This window comes from Camarhynchus parvulus, chromosome 1, assembly GCF_901933205.1.
Source record: "Camarhynchus parvulus chromosome 1, STF_HiC, whole genome shotgun sequence".
Classification (NCBI taxonomy): Eukaryota; Metazoa; Chordata; class Aves; order Passeriformes; family Thraupidae; genus Camarhynchus; species Camarhynchus parvulus.
In genome coordinates, this window is record NC_044571.1 from 114,135,940 (window position 1) to 114,162,861 (window position 26,922).

The following is a 26,922-nucleotide window of genomic DNA, read 5'->3' on the forward strand; positions in this document are numbered from 1 at the left end:
TTCCATGGATGTGTTAATTCCAAACTGTGACCAAGTCACCTTGCGGTCTGCTCAGGAATAATCTGGGCAGCTCCAAGAGGGACTTCCAAGGGATATGGATGATGTCTGCAAATGTAATTTTATGGAAACCCACTGCTCTGTGCATCCCTGGAAGTGTTCAAGGCCAGGCTGGACAGGGCTGGTGCGAGGTGTCCCTGCCCATGGCAGTGGGGTTAGAATGAGATGATCTTTAAGGTCCTTTCCAACCCTTCTGTGTTTCCATGGCTCTCTGGTTCTATGAATTCCTTCACTTTTCATCTTGAAGCTGTTTTCAAATCAGTTTACACTTGATGTCCCAGCAGTGTCTTTAAGGGGCAGCCACAGTCACTCATCACCCCTGTGGGACAGAAGCAGAGACAGAAAACTTTGCTTTGCTTACTCTTTTCAATAACTTTGAAGCCCTTACAGCTGCCAAAACACAAAGTCTCAAAAGCATAAAGCCAGAGAAATATCTGTGAGCCCCAGAACTGCTAAATCAGATATCCCAGGATGCAACCTCTGAAAAGCCCCTCTTGATTTTCAGCCCAGGTTTTGGGGTTTCTCTCTGGAAGCAATGCCCAGGAACCAAGGGCTCACACATGAATAGGTTTCACTTCTGGGATTTAGAGCATCCTTCCCAAGTCTTTACTGCAATGACTCTGCACAGCTCATACCAGCCCTGAGTCACCCAAACCCAAGAATGAGAATTAAGGAAGAGAAACAGCCACTGATGGGGAGCGCAGAGGTTGTGCAGAGGAACGAGCAGAAAAAAGCTGCCCAGCCATGCCAAGTGGTCACAAACCACTTTTCCTAAATATCCCTTAGCACAGGCAGCAGGAAGGGAAAGTTAAGAGCACTGATGGTTTCCTGCCAAGGAAACAAATCTGCCACATGGGCTGGAGGGATGCACACTTCTGCTGGACCTTCCCAGCATCCAAGTGGAGAGCTTTTCCTTCCTGATCATGCCTTCCTAGGAAGCAGGCCCTTAATGGGACAGTGGCAGGCAACGGGCCATGCTGTTACTGTAAACACTTGGTGCATCCACCTCTTTTTCCAAGTCCTGTCTCCATTTTTATTCTGCTTTTCTGCCTTGGGGGCTGGATTATCCAGAGGAACAAGTCTGTCTGCCCCTCCAAGTCATCCCTGGCCAGTTTGATTCAGGGACAAAGTTGCCACACTGTTGAGCTCCTAGGAATTTCATGGGAAATTGTGACATGAAGGAATTGTCACCCAACAGCTCAAAACTTGTTTTAGACACCAGAGAAACCTCCCCCGTGCCAGAGCCTGAGGTGGCTTTGGGAGAGTGATGTGTGAAGGAAGGTGAGAGGCCCAAAGGCCACCCAGCAGGCCAAAGCTCTGTTCAAACACGGGGGCAATTCCCAAATCCCACAACCCAATATTATTGCAGAAATTCCCCCAGTATGGATGGGCCAAGGCAGCAGTTGCTCAGGGAGAAATCGAGCCAGTGGGTGTTTGAAATAACACATCAATCACCCAGCTTTGTGAGGAGTTTATTTGAAGACTTTCACAGCTTCAATACCAATATTTGCAGATTCTGACAAATCAACCTGAAAGTTTAAAATAACCCTTTTAAAAATGATTTCTGCTCAAATACCTGCAGTTTTAAGCCCTGGCTAAGCACCAACATTTTGGGGGGTGTTTTGGGGAGCAGCTGGGTTGTGCACATGTAGGCACACATGCATGTGTTGTACACAGATGCCCACAACCCCACTTTTCCATGCTTTGGGATTGGAGAAGGGTTTGAACCCTCAAGCCTTTTGTCTGATCTCCCAAGGGCAGAGGAAAGCATTCAGAAAAAAAAAAAAAAAAAGTCAAAAAATTCAGAAAAAAAATCAGCCAGAAAAACCCCAAAACCTAATTCCACAAATCCTCCCAGCCAGATGAAACCTTCCTGGCTGTGGCTCCTCACTCCTGAGATGAGCTGCAAGGTCTCAGCTCGGCGCTGGGGACTCCCACTTTTGCAGCACCCCCAAACCCCTGGGTGGGTTTTGCAGCCCACTTTGATGCTGCTGGTGGGACAGCAGGAGATTGTCCCACCAGACCCTTTTCCTCTGCTTTTGCCACTCACTGTGAGAAGGCACTGTGTCAAAACCCCATTCCCAGCCCCCCTTAAATCCTGGGGGAGCCTCGAGATGCCCTCAAACCACTGAGCTCCCAACTTTGAACTTGGAAAGCAAGGGTGAGAGGTTTCTTGTGATTTCAGTCTCTGGGGGACCTTGGGAGATGGTGAGAGGCACATGGAGGATGCTGGGCCCAGCAGTGCAAAATCCATCCTGGGCTGATTTTTAATGGAGAAACAATTTATCTGAATAAACTGAACCTGCAGCAGCAGAGTCCTCTGCTGGTGCCAAGGGGATGTGCCAGCAGCAGGGTCCTTGTCCCCAGGCTGGCACTGTGGCACTCACAGCCACTCCAGGCAGGGTCCTGATTTTCATCCATGGCACTTTCCAGGGAATGAGGAAGTTTTCTGTTCATTCTGAAGTTTCCCTTGTGTGGTTTCTCCTCCTGTGATCTGTGGTTTTAATGACAGGGGAAGAGCCTGGTCACCATCAACTCATCATCCAGTCTCCCACCTGCTGTTCCAGCTCCATCCCTTCCCCTAAGGGAAGCTTTGATGCTCATTTAACATGCTGGCTTGGAAAAAAGTGGGTTGGAAACTGGCTGGACACCTTTAGGAAAGGATGGATGTGTATGGATGGAAGTGGAGGCCACTTGGCACCCACATTGGGAATGTCCTTGGCATATGGTGGGGCTTCCCCACCATCACTGCCTTTGGAAATGAGTTTATTTCAGATAAATCCCTGATCAGTCACTTATCTGGGCCCTGAAACTCCTTACAAACCTCCTCTGCTGAGAAGCAGGAGGATGGGATGTGGCTCCTGAGCCTCTCCAGGCGAGCAGCTCCACCATCCCCAGCCGGATGCGGTCCTTGCCCTGCTCCTGCTCCTGCTCCTGCTCCGTGCCTTGGGTGCCTTTTGCAGCCTGGCAGCAGGACAAGGTGCCACGTGGGTGCCAGCACAGCCTGTTTGCAAACAGGGTGCGGGTTCAACACCCCTCATGACCTGTGGAACGAGTCCATCTGGTCCCAAAGGAGCCTTGGGATGGGACTGCAGAGCAGGCTGGGAGCTCCTGTGGGGTGTCCAGCTCTTTGGTGCCATCCTCTCGCTGCAGGAAGGGGAGGTGCTCAGGGAATCCACTCTTCTGGTCCTCCCTGGGTGCAGGAGTCGAGACAGCCCAGCTGGGAGTTGCTGAATGACCCAAATAATCCCTAAATATCTCCTGCAGCCCTGTGCCCAGCAAGATGCTGATACTCCAATGCCTCACCCTCCAGCATCCTCCCAGGCTGAGCTCACAGGGCTGGCGCCCAAAAATAACTCCCTGGGGGCAGTGGGTGGGTGGGCATCGCTGTCACTGCACCGTCACCAGCGTCAGCATTCCCAAGCCCGTGTTTCCAAGCCCATCTGCACTCCCATTCCAGCCACAAACCTCTTTGGCACATGGCATCCGAGGAACCCCGAGGAGAAGGAAGTCTCAAAAGCCCTGGAGCAGCTTCCCAGCTCGTGCCTCCCCATCTGCTCCTCCTCAGGCAAATGGGCCCCAGCAGGGTGGTCTGGGCTTGGAGACCCCTCTGTGCTCAGCTCCTGGTGTGGGGAGCAGCAGCAGTGCCAGGGGGGTGGAATCTTTGGGACGGTTTGGGCCTGGATTGAACAACGTGAGGATGCTGCCTCAAGCCAGGGCTGTGGGCAGTGGTGAGTGCCCCTGTCCCAGGATGCCAATTCCATGTGGTGATTAATACCCCACTGTCCTGACCCTCATCCAAACTTTATGAGGTCATTTCCTCGAAATCCATCATCCCTCCCCAGGCAATGCTTCCCAGATGTTGCAACCCATGCCTGCACTTCAGCATCTGGCTGCTGATGTGAGGCAGCACGAAGTCTGGAGCAAGAGCAGCACGTTCCAGCAATCCTGTGAAGCATCAAAATCCCCCTCATCACCAAAATATTTCCCATTTTTTGCCCCAATTATGGTAACTCTTGGAGCATCCCCAGAAGGCAGCTGGATTGAAATGTGCTGCAAATTTGGATTTGTGTCAGTTGCTCTTCCTCCTGGTTGCCCATAGATGGAGGAAGAGCACTGCCCCCCTCTGGGTTCCTCCTTCAGCCGCCTGCTTGCTGGGGGCACGTGGTGTTTTGGGGGTCTGTGGTGTTTTGGGGGTGTGGGGTGTTTTGGGGGTCTCCTCCCCTTTGCTTTGGCCCATCAGATGCTTGATTTGGGGGATTAAAGCCTGTCCTGGGAGAGATGTTGGCACAAGATCCCAATACGAGCCCACAAGACAGAGATGAGCCCACAAGACCCCAGTATGAGCCCACAAGACAGAGATGAGCCCTCCAGGACCCTCTTGAGTCACTCAAGATGCCCAGGTGGCCACATCCAGATGGGCATCCTCCCAAAAACCAGGAGCTGCTTTGGATGAGTCTGGGTCCAAACCGTGCCAGTGGTGGTGCAATGATTAATCTGGACATTCCCAGCCCAGGGCTATGGATCCAGCTGGTGACGTCCAAGGAGGGTGAATCATTCCACACAAAGACTTACCACCAAGGTGTTGCTCTGCTGATCAGAGGCTGATCTTTAGTTCAGGGTGGAGATATTTCAGGGGGGAATAGAGAAGATGGGGCTGGAAGTGTCCAAGGCCAGGCTGGGTGGAGCTTGGAGCAACCTGAGATAGTGGGAGGTGTCCTTTCCTGTGGCAGGGGTGGAACTGGTTGATCTTTAAGGTCCCTTCCCACCCAAACAATTCTGTGATTTCTATAAATAACCCAACTCCCAGAAAAACATCATAATTTTGGGAGAGAGAATTATTCCTCTTCCTACTTTTCTGATACAAAGCACTTGACTTTTCATTTCAAAAAGACACTTTTTTAACCAAAACCAACCCATACAAAAAAACCTCCACTCATTTATTTTATCAAAATAGGCAAGGGTTAAAAGAAATCAACAGAAACTACTGCCTTTGACCTCCCTATGACCGGAATCATGTTTTCCTCCCAAATTTTGGTTCAGCCACCCAGTCACAAAGCGCCTCCTGCCCCAGCCTTGCCCAGGGCTGGCTCTGTGGGTTCTGTCCGGGTTCAAGTTAATGGGATTATTGTGAAACTGGTGGACGCACACTTGACGTCAACCCTGTGTGGGAGGAGGATCAGTCTGAAGACTGTAAGAAACCAAATTTCGTAGGAAAAAAAAGCAAGAGAAAGACTCAGTTCCCTCATTACCCTGCAGATAAAGCGCTCACAAAAGCAGGGAGGGACGAAAAAACTTTTTCCAGTAAGAGCAAATGTTTGCCATGCACGGTACCAAGTGACCCCAGGTAATCTCAGTTTTAATGACATGGTTTAGTACCGCTGAAAAGGGCCTCGTTTGTGTTTCTCAGGCTGTCACTCAGAGACGTCTCCACTGGGGAATTTCCTACAGATACCTGGAGATATCCTGGTAACAGCAGGTGATTCTTTTCAAAAGTGTCTTGTGAAACCTGTTAGATATATAAATATATATTTATGTATTTTGAGATGTGTTGTGCATTTTTTTCATGCCTATTTGCATAAGTCCCAGTGCCCCATTGCTGGCAGAGGTCACTGGGAAAGGGACGGGGGAAGGAATTAGCAATGTGATACCTGCTCTGAATCACACCCTGCTTTTGTGGCTGCAGGATTCTGTGAGAAGGAGGTGGGGTAAGTTAGATAATCTCCAGAAAATTTCCCTGCTTTGGAAACTTCCCTGCTTTTATAACCTCCTCACGTCACTGCCTCCTCCAGGTGGGTGCTGGAGGGAGAGTCTTGGTGGCTGGAACCCCCCTGTTCCATCCAGGTGATTTTGGATCTTGGTCTTGGGTCTTGGACAGGTCTTTTACAACCATTGATCAGTGTTTGAGGTCTCCACTGCCCCTTGGGGCCTGTCACAGCTCCAGCCCATCTCCCTGTGGAACAGCAGGGCAGGGACAGCTCGCAGGAGATGCTGCCACCTCCTCAGCACTGTGCAATTCAGCACAATTAATTTTATCCACCACCACCACGAAGCTCTGCAGATCTGCACTGTGGGCTCTGCTTCCTGTTAACTCTTTTTGCAGCTCTCAGTGAATTGTTCCTCAAAATCTTCCACACACTCAAGTGGATTTCACATTCAACTTTTCACATTCCACTTGTGTCCATCACCTCTCCCATGCCTCCCATTTGGACATGCCGTGGATCTTCTGCAGGTGATTTTCTTTTCTTTCCCCTGGTGGCATTTCTCAGCCTTCTGTTTGGACCTGGCTGCCCTGGGCCTTTTTGAATCAGTGCTTTGCACTTGCATCCTCAGCCCACTTCCACTCCCTCTGCAAACATTTCATCCTGTTCAGCTGCTTAATTCTCTGGAGCTTCCTCATTTCTCTGTCATTTCCCTTTTTGCAGTCAAACACTGCAGCACCAGGAATTTTTTCCCACTCAAAATACTTGGCAGAAATACTGAACCTTCTCTGGTAAATCCAAACAACTTTCTAACCATGGCCAGGCAGGGGTTTAGCTGAGCCAAATCAAACCCATCAAAATAACACCCAAAGATGGTCAACCCTATGGGTTGGCCATGAATTTGTCCTCTCCGAGGACGGAACACTAATTCATGGCTTAATTAGGAGGGATTCCAGGATCTGAGAGCTTTAAAGACTTTACAGGCTTTACAGGCTGTGGGCTTTTACAAAGAAAAGTCCAGAGCATCTTGCAGCAGAAGCATCACTTGGATGGTCACAATGAAAGAGAGAAAAGTAAAATCTCTTAAATATTGCTGTCGAAAATTATTTTTTCTCATATTTCATAGTCTAGGTCAGGGTCCAGGATCTCATCCGCATCAGCATCTTCCCAGGGCAAGGCTGGCTGAACTGGGTGTGCTGCGGAACCGTCCCTGACACACACAGAGTGTTCTGGGACAGCCAGAGCTAGTGGGAACCAAAGGGTGCTTCAGCAGGAACATGGTGCTGTGGACACTCCTGCTCTGGGCCTTGGGGTTTGGCAGTGTGATCACCTCCAGGTGCCCCTTGACCACTGTCCTCCAGGGACAGCCTCTCTGACCTCTGCTCTGGCCAGTAGACTCGGGGCTGGCAGCGACTCTCCAGACATGTAGCCTCAGTCTGATGAGCCTAAAAGGAATATTTGTTCTGGCCATGGGCCAGGACACTTTAACTTCCCAGCCTGAGCCCTGGAGAGTCGCTGGTCAGTGTTGTGGCACAGCAAATTCCTCGTCCTGGCTCTGCCTGTCACAGCTTGGCCACCCCGAGCTTGGTGGCAGCACCCTGAGCTTGTGCATGGATCCTCCAGAAGAAGAGGAAAAGCTAAGAAAAAGCATCTTTAACTTCTAACAGTGCAAAACTTGCAAATTTACTTGGCTGGATGGTGTCTCTACACCCCTAAAACAAGACACAGCCTTTTTTCTTGCCCAGGAAAGCTCAAAATCTGTGAATTCACACAAGGGTGTGAAAGTGCTGTCTCATGCAAAGTGCCTCTTTGTGTTGCTGAAATGTTATGGGCACAGCAGATGCCCATGGTATGCAGCCAGATCTTTTTTCCAAGTGCGCAACTCCTTGCTTGGCTGAGCACATGTGAAGAGATAAAAATCCCCTGTGAATATCCTGGGGGTTCTTAGAGATGAACCCCTTTCCTAGCCTTTCCATCTTTGTGGAGAACAGGGATGGGGACATCTCCTTTGTCCCCTAAACGCCATTCCCCAACACCAGCTCGCTTCCTTGCTGCTGTTCTGTGTGGCCTGAGGGCTTGAACATAATCCAGAGAGCAAAAATGGAAATTCCCCAGAGCCCAGAGGGAAGGAGGATGGAGAGGGAGCAGTTCCTGCTCTTGTGGCAGCGGTGAGGCAGCTCCGTGTCCGTGGTTATGGACCAGGCTGTGCCAGCTGGGGAGCCACAGGGACAGCTGGGACACAAAGTCCAGGGCAAGCTGACCTGGGGGTCACCTCCTACCAGGCGTTGCTCCTCACCACGGAGCCAGGGGTGGGAAGGGCCTGAAGTGATGAGCTTGTGCTCAGAGAGAGCAGATGAAACCCTGGGTCCTACACCCAGGATCCCTGGAAGTGTTCAAGGCCAGGCTGGACAGGGCTTGGGGGCCTAGTGGGAGGTGTCCTTGCCCATGGTCTGGGGTTGGAACAAGATGGGTTGGAACAAGATGGTCTTTTAAAGTTCCTTCCAACTCAAATAATTCCATGATTCTCTGAAACACACCTCAGTGTGCTCATGAGCGCCTGCTGTCTTAGAGAAGCCACCATCAGCCCATCCAAAATCAAATCCAACCAGCCCTGAGAACACAAGAGTAACACATCTTCTGCTATTGCATTCTCTCTATTTATCTTCTTATCACAGGGTTTTCCCAGGATTTTCTAGCATCCCTTGTCCTCACAGCGGTCAGAAAGCTGAAACTTCAGGAGCTGTCACTTCCCAGTCTCCAAACTGAGACCAGCAGCTCCTCTGCACCCAGTGGATGGATACCCATCATTAGAGACAGTCCTGAAGCACCAACTCTTCTTTCCAAGCCCCTTGGGATTTTTGATCTCTATTTCATCACCCCTTTTGCACTTCCCTGGCATGGTGTCCCAAGCGCAAACACAGGGGACAAAGGAGATGACAAATTGCCACTGGCTGTGGTGAGAAGTATCAGCAGCACACATTAATTCCTGGTTAAAACAATCCATTAAAACTAGCAGGGAAGAAGATGTGGTGTCCTAGGAAACATCACGAAGAGGAGCTAAGTTCACTGTCCAGGCTCTGGCTCAAATTCTGGTTCTGCTTGTTTGCCCCTGTTATTATTTCCCCTCCAGCCTCTCTTCCCCTCCACATTTTCCCCTCTCTTTCATCAGAGTCTAGGGCCAGGAGAGCTCTGCAGAAGGAACCCTCACGGGGAGTGTGAAAGAACAAATATTTGGCTTTTTGTGCTGTTTGTGTGCAGTATTTCTGGGCCACTGGTATTTCCCTGGTGCTCCCACTGTGGCTGCTCGTGGGAGGTCACTGTAATTCAGAGGTAGGCAGCAAACAGCTCTGCATAATCCCAAGCCTTGTCCCCAAATATTCAGAAACTGCTGGTTTGTGGCATTAAGGGCTTGCATTGTCCTTTGAAAATGAGCTTTTCTGTTGGGTGAAGGGATAAAAGAAGCAAGATCCTTTCCAGAGCATAAAGGAGAGGGAATCAGGCAAATCCTCAGGGATGCTTAGACCTGCTCAGTGCACACCAACCTGTATGGAAAGAACAGTGTGGAAATCAAAGATGATGGATTGGGAGGGAGGTGAGAAAAATTTGCAGCACATTATAGAATTATAGAATCATTAAGGCTGGAAAAGACCTTGAAGATCATCATCATCATTAATGCTGGGCCAAGCAGAAGGACCTGGAGTGTCTGACCTCCACCCAAGGCCAGGGGAAGGGGAACACCCAAAGCCAGGGTGATTTCCCAGGGGAAACAACCCTAAGCATGGTATTGCATCCAGCCACGATGCCACAGAGAGCTGGAGAAGCAACCAGAGCCTGGATCAAGGTGCTGGGGGATGCTCAGTTATACTTATTTACAGCTGGGATTTGTAACCCCAGGAATGCAAAGGGCAGCAGAGCAAAGGAATCCAATTGGAACATCCACGATTTTGGACTGAGTCCCACAGGGGCAGGGTTTGTCCATGCCCCCAGGGCTGGCAGAGAGTGTCCCTCTCCTATCTCTGGTGCAGTCCAGGGTGGCTTGGCCCTGGATGCTGAAACCATTCTGTGCTCTGCAGCTCAGCCAATGGCTGTTCTTATCTCAGCCCTGCTCCCTGCGTCTGTACCAGCCCTTATCTCCCCCCAAACACTCTCCTTGTGCTTATAAACTGGGAGCACTTTGAAACTGGGAGAACATCCCTCCCCTGCCAGCTGGGTTTGCAGGCTGGGTGAGCATGGAGGGGTGGTTTGGGACAGTAAATACACGGTTGTACCTATTTCCCCCCTGGTTTTTTCACCATTTCTCTCTACATTTTCCATCCTCAAGCCAGGAGGCTGGATGCACTGGGAGGAATGTTAGGAGTGTGCTGGAAGGCCTTGCTGGAAGAGAGGGTACCTCCAGCCCCCTCTGCACAGCTTGGGAGGGACACAGTGACCCTGTCCCCTTATCCACAGTGGGTGAAAGGTTCAGGATGCCCCCAAGGGCACTGAACCAAGCAGCCCTGGAGTACAAGCTCAGGCTGGAGCCAGAATGGGGTTGTTTGGGCTAAGGGAGGAGCTGCTGAAGGCCCTCAGAAAGCTGATTTTGCTGCAGGACAAGGGTGTGGAGCGGAGGCAGAGGGATATCACATCTCCTCTGAGCAGCTCCCAGGATAATATTGAGCTCCAGCCCTCTGGAGAATCTTTCCCTGCCCTGCTCCCTTCTTCACTCCACATTTGTGGACAGTGAACTGTGGGATGATTTATGGAATAGGAAGAAGAAAACAGGACAGAAAATTAGATACAAGAGGTTGGGGGTTTTTTACAATGAGAGTGGTAAAACACTGGCACAGGATTCCCAGAGAGGTGGTGGATGTCCCATCCCTGGAAACACTCAAGGTCAGGTTGGATGGGGCTTTGACCAACCTGATCTGGGTTTGGACTTTGGTTCCTTCCAACCCAAAATGTTCTGTGATTTTATGAAAGTAGGTGGCTCTTTGTGCCACAAATCCTTCTCCAACCTCACAGTTTCTCACCAGCCCAACATTTCCCTTGCTTTTCCCCCAAACCAGATGTGACTGTGGCTCTTTGTGCGCAGCAGTGTGAGAGGTGCAGGTGCTTCCCAGTGCTTCTCATCTCCAGAGGAGCTTGTGCTGCCTTGCCAAACCAGTTGGAAAGGGGTCCCTCTCCAAGGAGAGCGGATCAAGCAGCCACCATGCCCAGATGTTTCTCCTGGACCAGCTTTCTCCCTCATTTCATCCCTGCCCGTGCTGTGAACATCTGGACTTGGGCACCTGCTCCAGAGGGCACAAGTTCATCCACTGCAGCCAGAGCTTTTGTCTCTGATCTAATGTGGTGCTCATCCTTCCGAGGAACATCTGGAGGATGTCTGGGATTTCATGGGGAGGGAGCAGGAGCAGGAGGAGGAGGATGAGCTCTCTGTGTCCTTGCAGAGCCACTGCATGAGTCAAGGCAGGGGACTGCACTGCTGCTGTGCCCTGTGGTGTGGGGGAGAAAGCTTCCCAAAAAGCCTTGGAAAGGGCTGCAATCAGCAGCCCCTCCATCATGCAGAAGTGTGGGTCAGACACCCCCTCATCACCCCCATCTGTGGCTTCTGGTCACCTCCCAGGCACGGGAGAAACTCCCCCCTTCCCACAGAGTTTATTTCCTAGGGGTGTCCTCTCCTTCCTTCCCTTCCAGAGGCCCTGAGGCTGGCAGGGACCTCTGGAGACCATTTAGCCCAGTGCTCAAGTGGGGAGACTGGGAGTGGGCTGCTCAAGGCCGTGTCAAGATGCATTTTGAGCATCTCCACAACCTCAGCTGACCACCCTCACAGCTCCAAAATCATTTTCTTTTGTCTAAACAGGATTTTTCACGTTCATCACCTGGATACCACTCCAAGGACTCTGGCTCCATTTTCTTATTACCATCTTATCTATTGCCTTTGGATTTTTGCCTTGCAAACAGCTGGAGGAGACAGTCCCCCTCCTTAGCCCATCAGAGAAAGGATCTGCCTGAGCCAGAACCTTGGGGAGGTCTCAGCCTCCCTGCCCTCCAGCTGTGACCCCTGAGAGGGCTCTGGGCAGGCTGTGAGGGATGAAAGGGGTCTGGCTCCCCTTTGTCCTTGTATGGGAATTTGCATGGAAGCAAACGTGTAAGAAGCTGGCCAAAAGGAAATACTCAGCGTGACATGTCAAAGCAGATTTTAATAAATGTTTACAAACCTCCCAGCAGCCAGGAGGGGGAACAAAGAGGGAAATAACTATAGGAAAGGACAGGTTTACTATTTAAAACTTCTTTGATTCATTCTTACCCAAAAGGACAATCAACTCTTACTCATTTTCCTCAAAAATACATCCCTCTGGGAGTCTGCAGGACAGGGCTGCATCATCCCATGCAGGAGCAGGCGAGCTTTGTGTGGGGTGTGGGAGAGGGACCCTCCCAAATCCAGGATCTGTGTCACTGTGGGAGCCGGGTGGCCCTCAGGGACAAGGTTTGTCCCTGCATGGATGGTTCTGCTGACTCTGTGCAGGCTGAGGAGCAGAGTTCTGGGAAGGGGAGAAGCTTTTCACCTGCCCCAGGTGAATTTAGTGAGAGGACCCATCCATGTGCTCTCCAGGAGCGCGTGGGTTGGAGCAGGGAGCAATTCCCAAGGCTCTGCTGAGGCCTCTGCTTTTGTGCTTGCCTTGGCACGGGGCCACGGCGTGAGTCACAAGCCACTTGCTTTTTGTTTAATGTCCCCATTCCGGCTCTGCAGACTCGCTCGGAGGGAAGTTAATTCATAAACCCTACCAATATTAACTGCCCCAGGAGGAGGAGGAGGAGGAGGAAGAGAAGGAGAAGGAGAAGCCAGGCTGTTTGCCTTCACCACCACACCAGTGACGCGTTTAATGTCGCCTGCTGGTGTGGCTGCGTTTTCTTCACTGGTCTTAGCGTGATGATGTGACAGTCCTAGGACGATGTGACAATCACAGCACCTCTGTGACAGTCCTAGGTCCTACACAACAGTCCTAGAAGCAATATGGACATGGTTGTTGTCTCGCCTGGGTGGGTGCAGGCCCCGGTGCAGGCCCCGGTGCAGGCCCTGGTGCAGGCCCCGGTGCAGGCCCCGGTGCAGGCCCTGCACACCAGCAAAGAATTCCCGGGAACATGAAGGAGGAGGAGCACAACCCCTGGACATGGAAGATGCCCAGAGGAGTCAGCACACAGGTCCCCATCTCCTGGGGATGTCTCTGGCACCTGGGAGCTCCCCTATGTTCGTGCCTGGCAAGGGACGAGCACAGAGAAGAGGGAGGAGCAGGGCTGCTGGGACATGGAGAGAGGGAGAAGAGCCAGTGGAGGAACACATCCAGGAGCTGGCAGAGTGGGAGCCAAGCCCTTGAGCTGCGCTGGTTGTTTGCAGACTGAAAGCCCTGTGCACACACAAACAGGGAGTTCTCTCTTTGGAGGTTCCCAGTCTGGGAATGGCCATACCAGGCCATTGCTGTGTTGGCTCATGGGCCACATGGTGCCTCTAAAATCCCAGAAATTGGGACATTTGGACACTCATCCAGCAGGAGATGGGATGCAGCTCAGCCCAGGCTCTGGAACCCAGCAGAGAGGCACATCCAGGTGTGCCAGGGCAAGAGGAGACCTCAAGATGGGTCATGCTCAGAGGTCCAGCTTAGCCAAGGGTGGTTTGCACCTGTTCTCTTCCTGGGGTGGGGGAAAACCAGCCTTTTCTCCCGTGGCTGGGTTAAAAACCAGATGTCCAAGTGCCTGGAAAACAGAGATTTAATTATTTGCTTAATTACAGCCGCCTGGTCTCAGCCCATCTTGGCCTCTGGATGACAAGGGTGGGAATAATATTCAGAGCCACATGTCAGGGACAGAGCCCAGCACAGCACATTCCAGAGAACATCCCAGGGCTCCTTCTCCAGCCACCCTGCTGAGATGAGCCTGTTTGGACCAAGGACACCCAAGCCCAGCAGTTGATCCTGAGAGGAACACAGCACCTTCACCTCCCCCTCCAAGAGGGATTCAGAGCAGGGCACAGTCACGTCTCTGCACAGGAGATTCCCTTGAACCTTCCTGGAAACCCAACCATTTTCTTGTCCGCCATTCCCGTTATTTTTCTGGTTTTATTTTAATCTCTTGTCTGTTATTGTTCGGTTTTCCTTTGAGCAAATTTATCTGAGCATCCAAGAATAGAAGACACATCAGATAATACTGGGAAGGAAGTGAGAGTGCCTAGAATTACTGGATATATTAAATCAAACCCATTTCATCATTTTCTCTGTTTATGCCAGATTTGTCTGGGTATTTATCCCTTAAGTTGGGGGAGTCACCATTCTGCTGAGATCAGGACTCTTGGTTTGACGTGCATGGAGAGAGAGTGATCCAGGCACTGGCAGCTCCTGGCCTGAATAAAGGGATTTAAAAATAATAACTTGGAAGAGGAAAGAATAGACTAGAACCTTGTTTGCAGGAAAATGACTTAAAAAACAAATTCAAGAGGCTGAAATACTGTGAAAGGTGCTGTGAGTGAGGTCACCCGCTGCTCCTGAGCCTGCCAGCACACGCAGGCTCCAGGGCAACGAGCTGATCTTGTTTCCCATCAGATTCCCCTCCTCCCTCCCTCCCTCCCTCTCTCCCTGCCGAGGTGCAGAACTCAGCCCCTGCCTTGGTTTTGCAACACATCCCCGACGGGATGGACCTGCTTGAACATTTTTGGCTGGGGCAGGTCTCAGGTGTCCCAGATGGCACAGGATGGGCGGGTTGAATGGAGAAGAGCCCTGCCTGCTGCTCCTGCACAGGAGGTTTTGCCCGTGGCAAATGTGGGATACAACCTCCCGGCGCTCTGGTTGAGGGTTTTATAGCTGTGACCCGGAAGCTGAAAGCTGAGCGTTCATTCTTTCGTGCAACTGGAGAAACTGAGGCACGGATTGAGGTCATCACAGGATCTCCCCAGTCCACCCTGTCACTCCCAGCAGTGACAGGCACAGACCTCCTTGCTCAGGATGGTCTTACAACATCCCAAAGCTACACCTGACATATCAACATCTCCTGAGAACCCATGAGCATCTCTGGGCCACGCTCCTGTGCTGGACAGGCACCCAAATCCCACCCACTGAAACCCCCAAGCACGTGCAAGCCACCACATCAAAAGAGAAGGTTCAGCAGCCGTGCCTGGTTCTGCCCAAATGCAGACAATTGATGGCCAGGACCCCCCAGAATTGTATTTTCAGTGTTATGGTTTCCCCCCGGTGTTTGGATGAAGTGTCTGGGCACTGGCTCTGCTCTGAGCTTTGTTTAGGAGGTGCTGCCAAGGTAATGCTGCTCCCAGCACTGCTGCACGAGCACCACGTCCCTGCAAAAACCCAGCCCATCCTGGGAAGCTGTTCCTGTCCCCCTCCTTGTCCTGGGCACTGAGCTGGCCCCAGACCCCTGATTCCTGCTCCTAATGTTGCCCATAGCACCAAGGAAACCCCACAGCGAGGCCTGAGTGGATTTGCTGGAGCTTTGAGCCCTTCTCTTCTTGCACAGCAGCAGATCCAAGGGATTTTCTGGTAGATTAGGTGGGGGAAGAAATGGAAATAATTCTTTTTTGGGAATGGAGGACATGGAACCATCCCCTGTAGGGCTGCTCCTGGTAAAACCTCCAACAAGTGGTGGTTCAGTCATCTCCCAGCAAGCAGAGCAGAAAACCCTCTTATACCTGAATCAAGGGGTGTTATTACCTGGGATATCTCCAAAATCTTCCTATAAAATATTCCCATCACATTTGGTTTAGCTGAATGCAAACCTCAAGCACTGGTGGAGGTTTTTTTTTGCCCACCTATGAATGACGGAAGAGAAGACTGACTCAATTCCTCCTTGTCTTTGTAATTCTGCTCTTCCACAGAAAAAGGAAAAAAAAAAAAGTCTTTTCCTTCTTATAAGAAAGAGACCAATTCTTGGAATTAAAAAATAAATCACTTGGGACATGCCTTCCCCTTTCATCATCTTCAAGGGCACAGCGTGATCTTCTGAGAAGCAGAATCGAAAGGGAGAAGTAAAGACATCTGAGTAGCCCCCACAGAAAACATCATCAGTGATGCCAGACATGAAACTGAAGGTTTTTTCCTCCCCAAAATAAATGTCCAGTTTGGTTTCCTCTGCAGTGGAAGGAACAGGGAAGTGTGGTTTAAATATTTGCTGTGATGGCTGGGTGTGATGGACCCACCTGCAGAAAAGGGAGAACCAGCCCAAGACTTGAGCAGATCCCTGCGTTCTCCAGGGAAGCAAATGGTCCATGCTCTGAGTTTGAATTTCTGGAAGTCTTTGCTCCCTCTGGGAGATGCCTCATGCCTTGAAGCTGCCTTGAGATGCCTCATGCCTTGAGTTATTTTGGGTTCTCAGGAATCCCCAAGGCCCCATCCCTACAGCCCTTGGCAAGGGCATGGGCAAACTGAGTCAACAGCACTGCGTTTAATAATATTAATGAGGAAATAACTTCAACTGACCAGAAAAATCACTTAAGAAAATACATAAAATTCCCATTATGGAAATGCACAGACTCATTGCACAGGCTAAAAATTGCACATAGAGGTGAAAACCTAAGGGTTTTCAAGATGGAGGGCAAGGAGCCACAGGAGAGATTGTGGCCAACCTGGAGGCATTTGATTTCCACTCAGCCATGAAAAGTTTGGATACATCCCCATCATAGACCCTAGTTCTGTCCTCGAAGAGAGAAATCTGACCACAAATTGTGAAGGTTCAAATTGTGGAGGTCCAAACTGTGAAGGTCCAAATTGTGAAGGGATCCTCATGGCACTGGAGGGTGACCAGTTTCTCCACCTCAGAAGTCCAGCAGTGAGAGGACTCGTCTGACTTCACCCCTGCTCTGGATGTAGTGAATTCTGGTTGCAGCAAGAAGGTGCAGGGCTCCATCAGAGTAGACCTCAGGAGATGAGACTTTCTGCACCAAACACTTTCTCTGCCAAAAATCCAGGGTCTCAAAAGGTGCTGGGATAGCAGATGGCCATGCAGGAGTTTGGGGTGACCATATCCTCTGAGCTGGTTTAAAAAGAGAAAGTTGTCATCAAATATGACCTCCTCACGAACAAGCTCAACCAGATCCACCACCCTGGCAGGCTGGAGTTGTCAGGACATGAGAAATGAACTCCATTTCCGTTATAAACAGCTTTTAGATGTAATGAAATTCTTCATGCAAGACATCTCCGGTCTGGTGAGACACGGCGGAGCCCGAGGCAGAAGGGACCCTGCCTGACCTGTGCCTGTCTGTGCTGGGGAACAACCTGAGAGCTCTGAGGAACCCCTCCATGGGGACAGCCAGTGTCTGGTGGTGGGGACATCCCAGTCCTGAGGCCCTCACAAAGCTTCAGCTTTTGAAAAATGCTGCTTTTTGCCTCCAGGAGGTTTTGCAGCTGTTGAAAGACCATGGTCCCAGCTCCAAAGTGCCTCCCTGGCCTTGGCCACAGAGACTCCTGTCCACATCCAGCCATTCTGGGGTCTGCTGGCAGCTGGCAGCCTGGATAGCAGTGGGAAGGTGCAATTACCCCTGGGAGCAGCAGTGGCAAAGGTCACCTGCGCTCAGGAGCTAATGCAGTTACTGGCAGCATCCAGCCGGAGGAACAGAAACCAGGGAAACTCAAACCCAGCCACCGTGCCAGCCCTTTTTGCCAAGGATTAATTTACTCAGTCAGGCTCCAAGAGGAACCCAGGCTAGTCCCTTTCCCCACTTATTTTTCACAGTGATCCTTTGGTATGAATAAAAAGAGGTATAAAAACAGCGCTTTGCTCGAAATCTCATTTTTAGACCCAGCTACTGCCTCCAAATTTGCCTCTCCTATCATTGATCAGCCCCCAGAATGTCATTTTTGGGGATTTCCCATTAATTCCAGGTGCTCTAGGGCTGGGGTTGTGGCTCAGTGGAGGTGTTTGGAGCTGGCAGGCAGCCAGGAGCTACTATTACATTTTCTGTTTTTTAACACTCCCACCACTATTTACAGTGTCCCCACAGCAGGACAGCCGGCTGTTCACCTTGGGGACCTGCAAGGACACTGCCATGCTGGCAGGGAGGAGGACCTCAGCCTTCCCAAAGCCAGGGGCAGCACTGGAGCTGGGATTGATGCCCTCACTGTCAGTTCATGGGGGGAACGAGTTTATCCATCCTCAGCTGCATTCCCCGGATGCTTGCGGGAAGTCCTGGGCTCCCCATGCACGGATGTTGGGCTTGTTTGCACAAGGTGCGTGTTTTCTGGGGAAAAGCACATTTCCCCCCCATTTTCCTCTCCCCGTGGAGGCTGAGGGAGCGGGGAATTTCACAAGGGCACCGAGCCACCGCCAGCCCAACCCCACAAGCCCGGGCAGCCCCGGGATGTGAGGGATGGCTCCAGCCTGGCTGTGGTTGCAAATATTCATGTCAGATCCTGCCAGAGCCCATCTCTCCCGTGGCCACGCTGCCTGGCTTGGCCGTGGGCTCATGCCAGGATCAATGAAAACCTGTGTTGTCCACTACAGCAGGATCCAGCTGCCTCCATCCATTCTGTACAACCCAAACCCTCTCAGAGCATATTTGGGTGCCTGCTTAGTGAGGTGACACTGGGGAGCCCCCCATATGGAGTTCCATCATTTGGGTAATGCCTTCAGCACCTCCTTCCCTTCTACATCCACCGAGACCCATCACAAGCCCCCCAAAAGAAAGCAGGGAATAATTCTGGGGGACTCCCAGGCAAAGGAAGGGTCAAGTCCATCATCCAGCGGAATCTCAGCATCCCAGTGCTATTTATGCACCTGCCATTCCATACCCAGCCCGTGCCCCCGGGGTTCTTTGCCTTATTGCTCTTTAATTGCCCTGCTCAGGAAGCGCGGAGCTTTGACCGCCTGGTTAATGAGTACGGGAGGCATCGACCCCTTCGGCTGCAGGGAGACCCTGTCCCCGACACCCAGGGCCAGGACAACCCAGCTGTTCCCTATGCGTGGGCATCCCAGGCTGTAAATCCCACTTTCGGGGCCGTTGGAATTCCCCCGATACAGATGCCCGTCCAAGATCCCAAGCCAGATGTTTGCCTGGGAGCCCCCCGTGCTGGCCCAGCTGTTTCTGCCCCTTGCCTCTCCCCAGTCCAGCTGTGACCCCTCCCCAGCGGGCTCCGGGCGCTCCCGCAGGTGCCGGAGCCGGAGCGGGGCGGAGCGGGGCGGCCCCGGGGCGGAGCGGCGGCGGCTCCGAGCGCTCCGTGCCGCGGGCTCCCGGCGCATCCCGCTGCCGGTAAGTGCCGCGAACGGTGGGAACGGGATCCATCGAACCGGGCCGGGATGGGAACCGGGCAGGCTGGGACCCTAAAGGGTCAGAGCCAACCGCGCAGGATGGGATCTTGGTGAACCGGGCAGGACGGGGCGGGATGGGGCTGGAAAGGGCAGGATGGAACCCTGAGGGGTCAGAGTGAAGCCGCTGCCTCCCGGCGCATCCCGCTCTGGTAAGTGCCGCGAACCGGGAGTACGGGACCAGCAGAACAGGGAAAGGATGGAATTCAAGTGGGTGAAGCGGGCAGGATAGGACGGGATGGGACTGGACCGGACAGGATGGGACCCAACAGGGTTAGACCCAACTGGGTAAAATGGGACTGGACCGGACCGGGCAGGAAGGGACCCGACAGTGTCGGACCCACCCAGGCAGGATGGGACCTTTTAGGGTGAGAAGGAATCCGCTCCTTCCCGGCACATCCCGCTGCCGGTAAGTGCCGCCAGTGGGGAGGGGGGTACGGGACGAGCCGAACCGGGAAAGGACTGGATCCTGGGCAGGATGAGGCAGAACAGGAGAGAATGGGGGCAGATCCAGAGAACAGCCGTGCTTCAGCTGGGGTTTGGGGTAATTCCAGAGCCACTCCAAATGGAAGCTTTGCTTTTGAGGTGGTTTGGCAGCTCTAACCATGGAGCAGGGCTCAAAATCCCACTGTGATCCTCCTGGCAGGGCTGGTGCAGAGTGGATTCTCCCCTGTCCCTCTGCTCCCATGGTCTGCGGTGCTTGCATCCCTCAGGCATCCACAGGGATTAGCCCCGTGCCAGAAGTTGTATTGCACATAAATCGAGCTTAAGTCTGCTCGAGGGACCTGGTTTTCCTTGGCACTTCTGCTGTGGGTGCAGGTAGCCTGGCATCTACCTTTTATATATATTTATATCTATTTGTGCATGTATACATCCAGAGGTATAAATATATTCCTATATATGAGGTGTCTGCATAGACATGTGTGTACAGATGTATAAATATATTTCTGTATATATGGCTGGAGATATGTATCAACTTGAGTGTGACTCCATGTGCTCAGGGACATATATTTGTGTGTAGGAGTGTAGAAATTTCTGTATATGTGTGTGTGTGTGAGTGGAGAGATATATATTTATATTATTTCTATTTCTATTTCTATTTCTATTTCTATTTCTATTTCTATTTCTATTTCTATTTCTATTATTTCTTTATAAATATGTAATGTGTGCATGTGGAGAGCCATAGATAGGGTTGGATGCAGTGAGATACATATGTAGAGAGATGTGTAGAGGTATATTTATGTATAGAGATATATGTTTATGTTTGTATTTATATTTATATTTACATGCATAGAGATATAGGCTAGCTGAGACTGGGAAAGCTCATTGCACCTTCCCTGTCCCCATCATTCCCTTTCCAGCAGGGAATTGCAGCCCAGGTTGCCCAGAGCCTCCTTGAAGTGATGATTTATGATGGGGAACCAAATTGTGGGAAGATGAATGTGCTCACCCAAGGACAGAGTGGCTCTGCCACCCCCTATGCACAACAATCCATGTTTAGTACCCCAAAATTCCCAATTTTGTCCCAATTTTTCCACATTGTTGCGCCCTGAGGCTTCACTAAATGAAGATTCCCCTTTAAACATTCAAGCCTGGCTCCCCACTGGGCAGATGGGCACCTGAGGATATTTTGGCACCAGCCAGGAGATGTTTGCGGATAAGGATGTGGTGGCTTTGGCAAAGTGGCATGCAGGATGGAGCATCTCCCTTTTCATACTCTTTGAAATTTGCTGAGCTGGAGCTTTCACTTCCACCCAGCCCAGACTTCCAGCCCTGCCAGCCAGCCACAAAGACCAGGGTGGGAAAGATAAACCACGGAGGAAGATTTCCAAGGGACAAAGCCCTTCCCCACATCCTTTTCCAGGGCAGCAACATCCAAAAGCTTTCCCCCCCATATCCAGCTTGCAGAATCCCTCTCCTAATCAAGAGCAGGGTGTTAATTAAAGCTAATTCCACTGGAGAAGGGCTTGGTTTGAAAGCAAAGAGGTCAGAGGGGGCACGTGCAGGGGGAAGCTCGGGGCTGCGGGTGATTATTTTTAATCTCTTCCCCATCTGGCCACAGAGCAGCCCTACTTCTCTTTCCTGATCCTTGTTCCTCCTGTGCAGGCACCTTAAACCTCTGGGGTGAAGGTGACCCCATCCTGACCCTTCCCAACACTGCAGGCACCCCCTTTTTGTCCCCTAAAATTCTCATTTCCCAGTGGATTTCAGCCAGTGGTGGCTGGGCACCAGCTCCTATGGATGTGGGAGGTGCCAGCCCCATCACCCCAAGAGCTGGCAGGGATTCCCATGATGGGGTTTTGGGGTGAGAAAAGGGACTTTTGGGATGATCCACCCTGATAGACAATAAGGTGGGAACATGCCCTGGGCACAGGAACTGGTTGAGGCTGAGGGTCTCAGTGTGGTTTCATTAAGTGGTTTCATTAATTGGTGGGCACTGGCAGAATGCGACTGGGGTTCTGGATTTTCCTCCTCTCCTCCAGCTCTCCCATCCCTCCAAACCCAGCAGCAGGGGGTTCAGTGCTGTTTCCCTCTTACAAAGAGGGTTTTTTCCTCATTTGCCATTTTTTGGGGGGATCCCCTCTATTTTTGGCTGCTCCTCCTTTTTTTGGGTAACTGAAGACCCAGGTAGCCTTGGGCATGATCCTTAGCAGGTCCCTGCCAACATCTCCAAGGGGTATTTTGGGGGAAAATATATTGAAAAGGGGTGTAGGTCACACTGGTTCACTTCAAACTCAGTACCTGTGCCTCAGTTTCCCTTGTTTTACTGCAGCACCTGCACAGCTGGAGCATCTTCTTCCTCTTGGTGCCACAGTGCCAGGGGACTTTCCTGTCCCCATCATCTGCCCACACTTAGAATGAGCCAAATACGAGGGAAATGTGGCAAAAATGGAGGAGAGACTTAAAAATCAGGAGAAGCAGCCAAAAATGAGGGGAAATTTTTTAACAATTACAGAAAAAATAAATCATCTGTAATGACCTGAGCCAGCCACATCCTGGCACCCAGAGGCAGGAGCTGGCATCTGTGCTGTGCCAGAGCCATTCCTGCCAGCTGGTTTCTGTTCCCCCTTTCCCTGGGGGAAAGAGGAAAGGGAAGTGTTGCTCAATGGGGTGAGCACAGCACCCACAGATGTGCCAAGGGCTGGCAGAGCCGTGGCTCTCAGCACCCTGGGGCACCCCAAAAGGTAAGAGGCACTCCCAGGACCCCTCTTCCCAGCCACCTTGTCCCCAGTGCCCTTGGTGGGGACACCGGGGGGGTGGCAGAGGTTCCTGTGGGTGCCGCCCAACTTTGGGTCCTGAGGGATTGGGGGGACCCAGGGGAGCTTTGGGGGGAGCCAGGGGAGAGGGAAGACACAGCCCTGGAGCATTTATTGGCTTGGAGGTGGGGGAGGTGAGTGCTGGGACTCCCTGGAGCTGGGGTGACAGTGGGGTGACAGTGGGATGCAGGAGGGCACTGGCGGCTGATGAGGGCTCAGTGAGGTGACAGAGGGACTCAAATAGGATGTGTGGGGATAAATGGGGGTGCAAGGGGGCTTAGCAGGGTACCAGGGGGATGGGAGGTATATGCAGCAGCTTCACAAACCCCAAAATCGTGTCCCCAACACTGACACCATGGCTGGGCTGTGCTCTTGGGATTGCTGAATCCCCAGACGCCTGAAATGTGGGGGTACAAGCTGACGGGGTGACCCCTGAACTCATTTGTCTCTCCCTCCCTGGTTCCCTGTGCCCCATGCTCCTGGCGGGAGCTTGGGCACCTCCTCCCTGCCTCAGTTTCCCCTTCCCAGTGGGCATCCCCTTGCAGGCAGGTTTGTGCCTAGGACAGCAGGGGAAGCGGGGGCTGTGTCTCCGGCCAGGAGGGAGGGCAGGGCAGGGCAGGACAGGGCAGGGAGGAGAAGCGGCTCTCGGGACCTGCTGCCCCCCGGGGGCGGGTGGCGCCCACGGGCGACAGACGCTGCCCCAGGGCTGGGGGCTCGTGGGCTGTGCCACCGCATCTGCCGCGCTGCTCTGCGCCCCTGAGGAAAGCAGATCTCCTCCTCCCCTGCTCAGAGCTGGCTGGGCTGGACTGGAAAGCTCTGGGCTCGTTGTCACCGCGCTAATTACGGGTTGGAAGTGCCCGCGAGGGTCGCGCCGGGCTCGGCGCTGGTGGCATCTCCCGGGCTGAGTCCGGCTGGCCGCGGGGCTTTGGCACCCCCTGCAGAGGCGCAGGGAGCCGTGCCGGCGGCCAGCGGAGCATCCTGCCGCGATTTCCTCTGCCGGACGGGGCTGGCAGCGGCTCGGCCCTGTGCAAACCTTTCCGGGCGGGATAAGTGTCGTGGGATGGTGTTAAGTGCGGCCACCATGCTGTCCTGCGCGGTCCCACTCGCTCTGCCTAAATCCATCACTGTGGCTAGAATCGTGGAATCACAGCATGGAAGTGACCTTAAAGATTCATTCCAGCCCCCTGCCATGGGCAGAGACACCTCACACTAGCTCAGGGTGCTCCAAACCCGGTCCACCCTGGCCTTGGACCCTTCCAGGGGTGCCACAGGCTTCTCTGGGTAGCCCAGATCTCCCAGAGCAGAGGGCATCCCTTGGAGCAGCTCTGGGGCCTCCTCTGGGCTCTCTCCAGCAGCTCCACATCCTGCTGCTGTGTCCCCAGGGCTGGGGCAGCTCTGCAGGTGGGTCTCACCTGAGCAAAGGGGCAGAGGGGCAGAATCCCCCTGCCCTGGGGGGTTGCACATGGTTGGGTCATGTCCAGCTTCCCATCCACCAAATTGTCCTCAGGGCTGCTCTCCATCCTTTCACCCCGCAGCTTGGGGGTTGCCCCAGCCTGCAGATCACCTGCCCAGGTTCATCCCGTGGGGACGTATGTGACACCACACAGACGAGTCACCAGCTGTCCCCTCTGACATTCGCAGGTGCTGCAGAGGGGCCACACCAGCAGAGAGGACACTGACAGCTGGGAACACCACCATGGCCAACCTGACAGCCACAAGCAGTGGGAGGAACTCGTGCACCTACCACGAGGAGTTCAAGCAGGTGCTGCTGCCCCTGGTGTACTCGGTGGTGTTCGTGGTGGGGCTGCCCCTCAACGCCGTGGTCATCGGGCAGATCTGGCTGGCGCGGCAGGCGCTGAGCCGCAGCACCATCTACATGCTCAACCTGGCTGTGGCCGACCTGCTCTACGTCTGCTCCTTGCCTCTGCTCATCTACAACTACACCCAGAAGGACTACTGGCCTTTCGGGGACTTCACCTGCAAATTCGTGCGCTTCCAGTTCTACACCAACCTGCACAGCAGCATCTTCTTCCTCACCTGCATCAGCGTCCAGCGCTACCTGGGCATCTGCCACCCCTTGGCCTCGTGGCACAAGAAGAAGGGCAAGAAGCTGACGTGGCTGGTGTGCGCGGCCGTGTGGTTCATCGTCATCGCCCAGTGCCTGCCCACCTTCGTCTTCGCCTCCACGGGCACGCAGAGGAACCGCACGGTCTGCTACGACCTGAGCGTGCCCGACCACTCCGCCGCCTACTTCCCCTACGGCATCACCCTCACCTTCACGGGCTTCCTGCTGCCCTTCGTGGCCATCCTGGCCTGCTACTGCAGCATGGCACGCATCCTGTGCCAGAAGGACGAGCTGATCGGCCTGGCCGTGCACAAGAGGAAGGACAAGGCCGTGCGCATGGTCATCATCGTGGTCATCGTCTTCTCCATCAGCTTCTTGCCCTTCCACCTCACCAAGACCATCTACCTGATCGTCCGCTCCTCGCCCGCCCTGCCCTGCTCGGCCCTGCAGGCCTTCGCGATTGCCTACAAGTGCACGCGGCCCTTCGCCAGCATGAACAGTGTGCTCGACCCCATCCTCTTCTACTTCACCCAGCGCAAGTTCCGCGAGAGCACGCGCTACCTCCTGGACAAGGTGAGCTCCAAGTGGCGCCACGACCACTGCATCACCTACGGCTCCTAGGCGAGGACGAGGCCACCTCGGTGCCACCAAGGCACAGAGCAATTTCAGCTCTGAGCTCCATGGAGCAGAGATGGCTTCACCGGGGACGTGCTGGAGGAGAGGAGGATGGCATCTCCCAAGCTGTCAGCACTGTCAGCCTATCTCCAGCCTGGTGGATCATCTGTGGTGATCCACCTCCATCCGGTGGTGCAGTGTTAACCCCATCACAAATCCAGTGTTCTCTCCCTTGCTCACCTGGAGCAGCTCAGCACCTTGGTGGTCGAGCCACCAATGCAATAAAGATCCACTGGGACCATGGAGAGCAAGATGGAGCTCCATGGAGGACACATCCCTGGCTCAGGATGAGCTGCTGGCGGATGATTTGTCCCCATACTCAATTAAAAATTCCCTGATGGGGACAGCATGAAGGCTGGAGAGGGTTTGGCTCAGCCCATACCACAGGACCATGGGTTCCTCCAGCTCAACATCAGTGTCACAGGTGGTTTTAGTGAAACATCCTTTTTGGGACATCCTTAACCCCCAGTGCCTGGAATGAGGCCACACTAGCTAGAGACACAAGCTCACTGGTGCTGCAAAATGGTGGAGGAGCACCCCTGGATGGACTGGGAACCAGGAAAGGGGACATCAGGGCAACTGGAACACCCATGCCGGATTTCCCACTGAAACCATGACCATGGGCTGGGTTAGGCACAAGACAGCAGCATTGTCACCTGTCTGGAGACCTTCACCTGAGTCCAGCTCCCTGCTTTGTTCAGCACCCCAAATCTGTCCCATGCTGGTGCCAGTGGTGCCCTGCTGTCACCTCCTAACCAGGATCCACCACAATCAGAGCCAGCACACATGGACACCACACCTGGAGTTGGAAGATGCATTCCACAGAGAGTTACTCAGCGTCCTGGCCACATCACCATACATCCCACAGCTGGCTTGGCCTCTCCACGGGGCTGGGGCTTGAGCTTTGCTCCCCCAGCCTCTGCTGGGATGCTGCTCCCTCACAGCGAGGAGGGATTTGCGAGGTGGATGCAGCACTCATCGCTCTGCGAGCCTTCTCTAACATATAGGATGTATCGAATTAACTCCCTGCTCTCTCTCAGATGGGTGTATACACCCACTGTATGTACAGACATAGAATATATCCGAGCAGAGGGAGGTTTGTGGCCCAGCCTAGGCTCTGCAGTGCAGAAATTCTCTGCCTGAACACGGTATATGTATCTATACAGTGTGTATATATATATAAATATATAAATATATATGTGGATGACTGCATTTTTCATGTCTGCTTATAATAATCACACCTAGTGGATTGAAGTGATTTGCTTCCAATCTCCAGGGCTGAGCACCCCTCCAGCTTGGCTGCCTGCAGCTGGCCAAGCGTGCAGCTCCATGCTGACTGCTCCCTGCAGGTACACAGTGTGTCCCCAGGTACCTGGGCACCCAAGCATCCAGTGCTGGCAGTCCCAGTGTGTCACCTTGCTGTCATGAGGATGAGGAGGGTGTCCAGAGTGGTCACAAGCTCTTGGATGATGCTCAGAGATCCCAGCATCACGGCTGGGCTGCAGCATTAGCTCAGACCACCTGGTTTTGCAGGAGCTGTGCCCCTGTCCTGACTGTGACAGTGACTCTGGGCTGGGGCACAGAATGTGATGGAGGAGGCAAAGGCAGCCCTGTGCTTTCCCTTGGCCTGAGCTCACTCTCGCCAAAATCCCCTCTGATGCATCTCTGGGGTCCTGCAATTGAAGGGCAAAATGCTGGGGGGCTGCAAGAGCGGAGGCTGGAGGGACAACCCCAGCCTGGTGTCCCCATCTCTTCCCTGACAGGAGGAAGGTGACGGAGTAGGAGGGCTGGGCCACGCCGTCCGGACCCAGGAGAGGGCGCAAAATATTTAGATTTGGAGAAATCCGGCCGATCTGTGGGTGTCCACCTGGCTCCGGGGAGGGAGGGA

The 26,922-nt window shown here is 53.0% G+C and overlaps 1 protein-coding gene across 1 annotated transcript; it reads left to right on the forward strand.

Moving 5' to 3' along the window:
- Positions 1 to 23,973: 23,973 nt before the first annotated feature.
- P2RY6 (pyrimidinergic receptor P2Y6) lies at positions 23,974 to 25,310 on the forward strand. Its single transcript, XM_030953167.1, has one exon. It carries the CDS (start codon positions 23,991 to 23,993, stop codon positions 24,978 to 24,980), a length of 990 nt encoding a protein of 329 aa, XP_030809027.1. The 5' UTR covers positions 23,974 to 23,990; the 3' UTR covers positions 24,981 to 25,310.
- The last annotated feature ends 1,612 nt before the right edge of the window (positions 25,311 to 26,922 follow it).